At 56.1% G+C, this 10,491-nt stretch overlaps 1 protein-coding gene across 1 annotated transcript; it reads right to left on the minus strand.

The window, feature by feature from the left end:
• Window positions 1–3,015: 3,015 nt before the first annotated feature.
• Window positions 3,016–10,084, minus strand: NODAL (nodal growth differentiation factor). The gene is made up of 3 exons (XM_004769520.3): window positions 9,889–10,084; window positions 5,019–5,716; window positions 3,016–3,593 (listed from the first exon to the last, which is right to left on the minus strand). The coding sequence occupies exons 1-3, from the start codon at window positions 10,082–10,084 to the stop codon at window positions 3,441–3,443; spliced, it is 1,047 nt and encodes a 348-aa protein (XP_004769577.1). The 3' UTR covers window positions 3,016–3,440.
• Window positions 10,085–10,491: the final 407 nt, after the last annotated feature.

Raw genomic sequence — 10,491 nt, forward strand, 5'->3', positions numbered from 1 at the left:
TTGATTTCATACGGGAGGCTGGGGGGATATCTACTGGTGAGGTAGATGGGCAGGGGCAGGGGTGGTCAGCCATCTCGTGGGGCAGTTCTCAACCTTGGTGGAGAACCGACATTGTCCAGCCGGCCCAGAGATGTTTAGTCCCTTCCCTCAAGCCTGGTGGTGAATGGGTGCATGCAGGAGGCCGGACGTGCCAGGAAGGCCCCTGGCATGGACCAGTGTCACAGAGGCCCAGACAGCGGCTTCCCCTTTTCCCCAAAAGGGCACCATGTGTCTCCAGGGGCACCCGCCAGACACACATCCCCTCCGAGGTCCCAAACTAGGCTGTACTCCGGGGGCATCCAATTCCTTGCTATTATTAATCCAGTGAGTCTCACATATTACCACCGCGAGCGAGAATTCTGTCTTGTCAGAGAGGTGAACAGAGGTCCGTGGAGTCAAAGTGGACCCGAGGAAATGTTTTCCTGATCAGACAGTGGCGAAGTTTGATTCTGAGGTTTCGGAGTGAGCCAGACTTGAAGCCCAGCCGAGCTGCTCGGAGGCCTTCCTCCTGCCAGGATTCGCTCAGGTAGGTCAAGGTTAAGAACTACCTGCCCCTAGGTGGCTGTGAGGCTCATGGAAGGTGTTTAGCCTCGGGCTGGCACAGGAGGAGTTCAGGAAAGGGCTGGAGCACAGCCCAGTTGGTGGGGTGACCCGAGGTCGGCCAGCTGGGCCTCCTGTCCCTCGGGAGTGAGCAACTTGCGGCGTGGAGCTGACTACAGCCAACCACCCAGCCTGGGACCTCTGGAAGGAATCTGGGGCAAGAAGGGTCCAAACCCTCCCACTAGCACTTCATATGGCCTTTTCCCCTACATCAAGGTAGGTGGGATGCCACCTTCCAAGGCGACTTAGGATGGGGGGAGAAGGGGAGACAAGACGGCGGCGAACAGTCCCAGTGGGAGTCACAACCGGCTCCCATGCATCCCACATTTCCACTTCTCTCCTTCCAATCTCTTTCTTCACTCGTATGTGCCGCCAGGCCCACCTCCTGCTCCAACCCGGGACAGTAAGACATCTACTTGTCCCCACTCAGCTGCTGGCCTGGCACGGCTCTGAGTACAGGAGACCTTTGCCTTGAGAGCACGTTGAAGTAACCATTCTGAGAGCCCCGTGTGGCCCCCAGGTTAGGGCAGGCCTCTGTTCTTGGGGGGCGGTATTTCCTCCCCATGGAGTGCAGGGCTCGAGGCTATACTCCTAGGCTTCTGGCCCGGTGGCAGGACGACCCACGGCTGACAGGAGGGCATTCTAGTGGGATTGCGGGGCGCTCAGCAGGGCTCAGCAGAAGCAAGCTCTGCCCCTTCGTGCCTGCCTCATGCGAGGAGGGGTAGGGCCTTGTCTTCGAGGTTTGCTCTGAGCCAGTAAACCTTCCCAGGGAGCCGCAGCCACAAGCAGCTTTAACTTGCACTTTCCCGGCCGTCGCCAGAGAAGGAATGTTGGATACCTGTTTAGTATGCAAGACGCTTGAAAGCCCCAGCGTGGGATTTTCACTTGCCAGAACTTCAGTGTGGTAGTGGAATTGGGTCCAGATGTTCGGTTCCAAAGTCCTTGACCCCAAAGTAGGGGAGCAAAAACCTCCGGCTACTGTCAAGGATAGGGCCCTGGGGCTCCCGAGACCAGAGCTGCGGTCTTGACCCAGTGCCTCCTAGCTGTGTGGTCAGGCCCTGGGCTTCTGGGTCGGATTAAAAAGCTGGCCTCACAGGGGCTCCCCAGCTCTGCTCTTTTCTGAATGGAGTCAGCGGGCAGAATCCCACTGTGATTTGGGATCATGGCGAGGGCAGTTCTGTTTCCACCCCAGGAAAGGAGCAGCCAGAGGCCAGAATGGCTTGGTTGCCAAATCAGGGCACTGAGGTTTCTCAAGCCCGGACCTGGCTCTAGCTTCAACCTTGGCCTAGGCCAGAATTGCTAACTTGATTCAACTGTCACTACAGTTGAATCACATCTCACGTCAGGACAGGTTTCCATATGATGGGATCATTTTTCTAAGCCTTCTGCTAGCACTTCATGCATCCTTTCCTCTGCGTAGAGGCAGCACAAGCTGACCGGCTTCTTGGTGGGGAGCTGGGGTAGAAAGACCGTAGACCCCGCAATCCCACTAGAATGCCCTCCTCCTCCCTGCTGCCAAACAGAAACAGCCCGTTCCGGCAACGCTTTATGAGGTCAGCTAAAAGCAAACCAGGATTGCTGCCTTTGGGGTCTTTTTGTCCAAAAGGCAAAGCCGTGCCCGGGTGCTGTGATGCAGAGTTTCCCACAAAAAAGCTGGGGTTCCTTCTACTGGGCGGCTAGGTGGAACCCGAAATGAAGCCAGACTTCAAGCCCTGAGCAACAGAAGGGCTGATAAAGGTTCGAGAGAGGGGTACAGCAGGCCCCGGGGCTCAGCAGACTTCGTAAGCTGTAGAGGAAGACAGGGATAAGGCCCAGAGGACAGTCCATGACGTCAGGCCTGCTGGTAAGGTTACAGGTGGCCAACAGGATCCTCCTACTCACACCTTACAGAAGGAGGCTGAGCAAGGAATTACCTGAGGCCACACAGCCTCTCAGTGGCTCAGCTGTGACCATAACCCAAGTCCTAGGCCGCCCTCACCCCTGTTGGATGGGAAGCTCGGGGCCTCATTAACAGCACACAATGAGAGACCAAGGAGAACTGTCACCAACTTTAATAGACTCGGACAGTGTCTACCAAGCAGGCTGACGGGGGGTCGGGGAGGTTGGGGGGGTTGGGGGGGTGCCCGAGGGCTCCACTCCTGGAGTGCACCGTGGCCAGCTCTCTGGGGGAGTTCCTGCCTCTCCCTTCAAAGGCACCAGTTGGCCTGGGAGGACTTCACAATGGTTGTAGTGTCTGTGCACATAATTAGCAGAGACCCACTCCGGGGAGCCTCTGGACAAGGCCAGCACATCGCCACCACCCAGCCTGGGGGGCGGGGCTACCCCAAACCAGCCAGAGACAATGAGAGAAACTGTTTTTCATTTAACACAGTGAAGTTCATCTTGCTGGGTGGTGGGGGGGCAGGGCTGGTCCAAGACCCCTTCTGAGAATACATAAAAGTCATCGGTAACCTGCCCCACCTCAAAGATGAATGCACACATGCCCCACCTTTTGACTATCATTTCTGGGGATTCATAGGTTAAGAAGTCAAGTAAAGAACCCTTGCCCTAGTGCTTCTGGTCACCACCATCTCTTCAGGAAGAACAGCCAACCAGCCTGCCATCTCCTGACAGCAGCCTCCATATGAGGCACATTTCCCAGAGCCTTCCTTTACGGAGGGGACAGCCCTTCCTCCTTGGTCTAGCACGCAGAACAACCTTTCCCCCTCTGTGTCTCCTCATTGCATTAGATGGTTCTCGTGTCTTCTAGGACCTTCCCAATGTCCCAGGGTACAGGCAAATCCGGCCCCACCAGGATCTCGTCAAAGGCACCCGCATTCTTCCACAATCATGTCTCTGTGATGGTCCAGGAGGACCCTGCCGTTGTCCACATAGAGCATGCTCAGTGGCTTGGTCTTCACTGGGGCACAGCAGGTGGAAGGGACTCGGTGGGGCTGGTATCGTTTCAGTAGACTCTGGGGGAGAAAAAAGTCAGTTAAAATCCGTTTCTGGTACAAAAGCTGAAGAAGCTGGTTCTCATAAAGGGAATCAGCCTGCCAACGCATCCACAACTCTCTACATGTAAAGTAACTTTACAGGCTGTTAAAAAAAAAAAAAAGAAGAGCTAAACAGAAGATTCTAAAAGCTGGATCTGGGTAGAGCAGGAGCAAACGGACATGTCCTCCTGTTCTAGCCTCGAGTGCATACCAATTCCAAAAAACTCCTGGTTTAGTTCCAGAAACATTCAGCAGAAGAGAGTCATGCAGAAATTCTTGTGGGATTTGCTTTGTCGCCCAGAGAAGGGCAAGGAGAGTCAACGGGAGAAAAGGTAACGATTCCTTGGCACTCTGGAACCGCGCCCCGTCCCTGCGGCCCAGCAAGGTTTTTTTGGATCAGTGTCAGAGCTGCTACTGGGACTCTCTGGGTCTCTCGGGGTCCCCTTGATCATGCAGCAGGAGGTTCAGGGAGCAAAGTCCCAGGAGAGGCTGAGGCCTTTGCCCAGGAAAGGTCCTAGAGGGCTCTGGCCCCACCAGTGCTTCCCTTGTAGGAGCTCAGCTCACGCGCTCCCCAGAGCATCTGAACCCCAATATCAGGGCCCCCATGTGAGGCTCTATTCTGTTCCCCCTCCCTCTCATTTTCCCTTTGCTCTCCTCCACCACTTTCTAGACCTTAGGCTGATTCGTGGCACACAGTGGTAGTCTTGGGCTTTCTCTACTATACAACGGTGTCCAACTCCCGTCTGAGGGAGCAAAAGGACAGTGGCTGGAACAGGATTACCCCAAGCACGGCCCCATAAACGCGCCCCCTCCTTCCATCAGTGAATCATAGGCTTCTAGAAATGATAATACAACATCCACAGTCCCCTGTCCGCAGGTACACACACGGTATCCATCTTGTCTCATTTAACCCTACAACATTGCTCTGAACTACGCAGCATTGCCATCCCCCGTTCACAGGCAGGAACGGTCAGGCTCAGAGAGAATAAGCAACCTGATCGATATCACACAGCTAATATGTAGGGATCGAAGCCAGGTTTATTCCCAGAGACCAGATTCTGAACTTCCTTTCCTAGAAGCCAGAGCGGAGGAAAAGCGGAGGCCTTCTGGTCTACACCTTCCAACCCTAATTTTATGAAAGGCAAGGAAGGAGGCCTAAGGAAGCAAGGTGTTCAAGGTTACCCAAGGGGGCGCAACTGCAGGTAGGCCCTCCAGGGACCGTGTCACAGACTATCACTATCTCCCAGGACAGGAGCGGGCACACAGCTGGTGCCTGAGTAACGGTGAATGAATGAACACAAATTTACCAGCAAAGCCAGAGTCCTGTCCCCCCACTGATTGGGCAATATGGCCTCCTCTCCCCCACAGCCCCCTGCCTCCCCTCCCCTTAGCAGGGCTCCGCACCTGGATATACGCGTGGTTGGTGGGATGGAACTCCTCCCCCACAGGGCTAGGACACTCGCCCTCGCAGCGATAGGCATTGTATTGCTTCGGGTAGATGATCCAGGAGCCCCACCCAATGAGGTTGAAATCCACCTGGAACTTGACCTTCCGACACAGCTGGCTTTTGTCCGGCAAGTGATGTCGACGGTGCCGCCGGCCCCTCTCCTGGGACAGCTGTCCCTCCCGGGCGCGCCAGGAGCTCTCAGCCTCCCACAGCAAGGTGGAGCCCCCTAGCCGCCTCTGCTCTGGGGAGAGGTTGGAGTAGAGCAGCAGGAGCACGCTGGTGACAGGCGGGGTGGGAGCCCGCCGCTGACACTCTCCGACCAAACCGGATATCTGCTCCTCCAGCTCCCCGGGGTGCTTCAGCCACTTGGACAGTGGCCTGGTCACCTCCAGGACCATGCTGCCTGAGGAAAAGGTAACCTGGGATAGAGGGACGGTGAACAGGTCCATCCGAAGACGCTCGTGGCAGTCAGCCGGGTCCTGCTCCGCATCGGGCTTTAGCTGGTGGAGAATCTCGACGGAGAGTGGGACGCCGGGGGGCAGGTCCACAGGGTGGGACAGCTGCAGCCGGAGCTCGGCCCACACCAGATCCTCCACTTGGCTCAGGAAGGAGAAGTCAAAAGCAAAGGTCCAGTTCTGCCCATCCACCTCCACATCTGGGTGGGGAAAAAACCGGGAAGGAAGCAGGATGAGCGGGGGCCCCCTGCAGCCTCATCGCTCTGACAACCACCGGAGCTCACGCTGGAGCCTTGACCTGACAAGAATCCTCTCCATGCTCTCCCCAGCCCTAGGCGCTAGGAATGTGGAGTCTACTTTGGTCCAATTCCAACTGCGGCTCAGAGAGGTTAAATCACCCGCACAAGGTGGCACAGCCAAGAATGAACCTGGATCTGCCCAAACAGCAAATCACGGTTCTGCTGCTCCCTCCAAGAGGATCGAAAGCTAGAGAACAACTGGTACAAACTGGATGAGTCCTCCCTGCTCTCTGGCCACACCCTGAGCCTCCACCCACCCTGTGACCCTGAGCAAGTCACCTTCCCAGATTCCGTCTCCTCGCTGGGAAGGGTGGTCTAGCTCATGAGCGCATATCACGGAAAGGTGAGGCTTGGGGCGCTCAGGGGGCACAGAAGCCCAAGACTGACCCCTCTCTGCTCCACCATTTCTAAGGGTGGAGGCAGAAACTTCAGGAGCTCTTGACAACCTGACGCACAGGTTTCTACAGGCTTTCTAAGCATGACCTGGCAGTTTGCCACCCAGTGGGGCTTTCTCATCTACCGGCATGGGGCTTATCACACCGCCCCCACAAGGGGCATTCCCACACCTGGGTCAGACAGCGCAGGACACACACAGCCCCTGGCCCTCTTCCACACCCCCCTCCTCAAGACAACTCAACCCAAACTGGATGAAAAGGAATGGGGAAGCACATTCCATTCATTTTAGTCCTGGACTAATTTGGTCCGATGTCTGGGAATAACATGTTTTTGTGGGTTTTCAGGTCACCTAAAAGTGACCTTTAACTTTTTTCAAGCCCGGTTTCCTCTTCTTTGCAATGGGAATGGTTGTGCCCGACCCATCCCTGCGTTCTCAGGAGCCCACGTGGAAACAAAGAGGCTTGAAGGCTTGTTGCTGAATCAAAGTCAGGTATCGTCCCTTAGAATAAAAACACTAACTCTTTTGTGAATCCATCTCAAGGGTGGTAATGGTCTCTGATTTAAGTCCACTCTGAGCAGACCACATGACAGTTCCCTTTTTTTTTTTTAAATATTTTATTTATTAATTTGACAGAGAGAGACAGCGAGAGAGGGAACACAAGCCGGGGGCGTGGGAGAGGGAGAAGCAGGCTTCCCACTGAGCAGGCAGCCTGATGTGGGGTTCGATCCCAGGACCCTGGGATCATGACCTGAGCCGAAGGCAGACGCTTTACGAATGAGCCACCCAGGTGCCCCCCACTTTTTTTTTTTTTTGAAGCATCTTTGGTCATATGGTAAGTGAATTTCTGTGAGAAATCCAACCTGCAGACAAGTTTCAGTCTCCTGGCAGCCTCTCCCAGCCCACCTCCAGCTGCCCATTGCTTCATTTCCACTTCCCTCCTCATTAGCACCTGCAGGGGGCAATAACCGGCCCCTGGCTAGCAACTCTACCCAGAGGTGTGGGGAGGAGACCAGCACTCCCCCTGGCCCACCACAGCACCCCCTAGCCTCCCGGGGATTAGGTGGGACCTGCAGCAACTCCTGGTCAAGTCTTATCTCAAGTACCCACAAATGGCCTCTTAGAGGAAGACATTCCAGCTCAGCGGTCAAGACCAGGGGCTCTGGTGCGTCCTGTGAGGCTTCAAAATCTGCCACTCACCGTTGAACCTTGGGCAGATTACTTTCCTTCTGTAGGCCTCTTGGTAAAAGGAAGATAGTGACGGAGTGTTAGGATTTACTGAGATAACATGCATCGGTGTTTACCCAACACAACCAAAGTACAGCAAAAGTTGGCTGGCATCAACTACCTCCTTATTATTGCCAATGGCTAAGGTTAGAAATGAAAGTGTCGGAATAGGTAGTGAGCGACCTGGACAAGGAGCAAAGTCATCTGTTCCCAGGATGGACAATGTGCATGGAGTGCTCCATACCCAGGAAAAGTCTTTGATTCCATGAGCCCACCCCTAGCCAAGGGCTCCCTGGGAAACAGTGCTGCTAGGTTCTCTTAGATCTGGCTCTGGTTCTTGTTAGGATAGGGGTGCCTAATCCTTTGGGGTTCACTGATGCCTGATACAAGGTAAGAATGCACCCACCTGTACAATAAATGAGATTCAGGGGATCGGTATCAGGACAGGGGTTCACAGACACCCTGAAACCAATCCAGGCACTGGACAGAGTTGGCCCCACGGGCCCCACGTGAAATCTTGACCTATGTCCAGTTCTAAAGAAGAAAGTGGTTGGGCCCATGCCCTTGGGTTCTCTCCCTCAGACAGGGTGCTAAGGCTGAGTTAGGACATGGGGCTCTGAAAGAGAGTGTGGGGATGACACTAGGTGTCCAGCTCTGAAGATAAGTGCCACTAACTGCTTCCCCATCCGAGCCTGGTCTCTTTCAATCATCACCATCACTATTACTGTTTTTTGGGGGTAAGAAAACTGAAGGCCCAAGCTGAGGGTGTTTTAACACGGACAGAGGCAGATGCAAAGCCACTTTGGTTAGACTCCCAACACCCACTTCCCTCTTTCCTGGGGCGGCCTATGGATAAACCCAAGGGAAAGGGGCATTTAGAATGTCCCTTCTCCACCATTGTCTTTCCAGGCAGAATCTTCTTGCTGCATTTAAAAAAATAAAGCCAGTTCACAACACTGAATGTACTTAATGTCACCGCACACTTAAAAAGAGGTAAAATGGTCGATTTGGTCCTGTATATCTTACCATGTGTACACACCAATGAGGCAGAAAGCCAGCCCCCCCCCCCACACTTTACAGAAGGGGAAACTAGAGAACTCAATGGATATGCACAGGACCCAAACTGATCCAAATTGAGAAGCCGACTTTGAAGACCAGGACTCCATTTCCCAGTCTCCCAGGCTGTCAACCCCCCACAAACCTTCTGGAACTCTCCAGAAGGACAAGTGAACTGAAAAAGGGCAACCCCCCACCCGTTTGCCCAGCGTCCTCCCGCACGCAGCTTTCTGGTAGAAAAACTGAGGAGACCACTCCAGTCATTTCCAAGCCAGCTTGCCCCTCGGCTGTCCACAGTCTGTCTGGTCCCCAGATGACCCTTCAGGAGAGGGTCACCAACTGTCTGACCCCAGATGTGGCCGGCCAGGGAGCTAGGAGCCCCTGCCCCCAGACCATAAGCGGCTGGCGGGTGACCAATTAGATCAGATTATAGGATGTGGATTGCGCCCCAGCGTGGGGGAGGGCCGTCTGGCCCCAGATGGCCCAGGGAGGCATAAGCCCGAGCAGGGCGGCCGGGAACCCCAGGCATCAGGATGTGGATTGCAAGGGGCAAGGAGACCCCGGGGGAGTGCTCCCTCTGTTCAGCACCCACGGGCCTATCAGACCCGACACCTTTCCGAGTGATCCTCCCGAATCACCATGGTCGCTGAGGGCTTCCCCCCATCCACACCTAGGCTCCGAACCGGAATCACTCAGGACGCTGACCCCTTCCCAGCCTGGACTCGAGTTCCCAAGCCTGTCTCAGTTCCCGACTTCACCGCACCCCATCTCTCCTCCAGGATCTCGGAACTCTAATCCCTGATGTTACATGCACCCATTGGTTTTCGAAGCTCGCAGTCAGCCTGAGACTCTCACGGCGCCAGACTCCGGCACACATTCACCCTGACGCGGGAAAAGAAAAGAAATCCGCAAAATGTATGTAGCAATAATAACGACTATTTATTACTACGTCTGGTTTCGTGCTAATTGTTATGTGTTTTGTTACCCAGCGTTCACCACTGTCTTCTAAGGGAGGTAGGTACTGGTGTCCCCATTGCAAGGAATCGGACGCCGAGGAGACGGGAGCTTACGTAATTCAACAAGCCCACGTGGTCCCCTGGCCCAGTCGGCCTCCCACCCTCCCGCACCGTTCTCTGACCACCCTAAAGCAAGAGTCGGGACGCAAAGGTTTCCACCCGGGCCCTTTCAGATGCCACAACCCCTCCACCCGCCGACCCCGCGCGCCCAGCCAGTGCCCACGCCGAGCATCCCAGACCCGGACCCCGGCAGCGCGCTCCCAGCCTGGTGCGCCCTCAGCGGCGGCGTCCCCAGCTCGGGACCGCCCGCCCGCAACTCGCCCCGGCGCCCTTCCGCAGTCCCGAGGTCCCTGGCTGCTTGGCGGGGCGGCGCAGCCTACCTTGAGCCTGCAGGCTGCGGATGATGTCCGCCCGGGGCAGCGGGTCCCGGTAGAGGCTCAGCATGTACGCGAGAGGGGACGGCGACGAGGGCTGTACCCGCGTTCGGAGCGGCACCGGGGCCACCGTGGCGGCGCCCGCCTGGCGCAGGACCCACCAGACGTGCAGGAGGAACACCGGCAGCTGGGGGGCGTGCATGGTGGGCTGGCTGGGCTTGTGAGCCGCGCCTCTGCCCCTTATATCCTGGGCCTTCGCCGCCGCCCCGCCTCTTTCCTCCCTCCCTGGGGAAAGCCTTGAGCTCCTATACCTGCCCCCAACCTGGAGGGGGTTGTTGGTGGTGGCCCCCAGAGTGACCACCTGCTGGCGCGGGCCAGACCTGAGCCTGGTAGGGAGGAGACCCTCGGAGCTGGAGGTGATGGTAGGTGGGGGACCTTCCTGGTGGCCCCTCCCGGCACCGAGCCCAGGCTCCTCTAGGTACTAACGGCCTGGTTTTGGAGGCACAGCAAACATGTCACAGGCAACCCTCCGATTAGAATTGTGGCTTCCTTGCTTTGCCTGACCTTGGATTCCTGCCCCTTCCTGTGTCCCCCCAGGCTCCCAAGAGA

This window comes from Mustela putorius, unplaced genomic scaffold, assembly GCF_011764305.1.
Source record: "Mustela putorius furo isolate JIRA1106 unplaced genomic scaffold, ASM1176430v1.1 tig00000698_pilon_pilon_pilon, whole genome shotgun sequence".
Taxonomy (NCBI): Eukaryota; Metazoa; Chordata; class Mammalia; order Carnivora; family Mustelidae; genus Mustela; species Mustela putorius.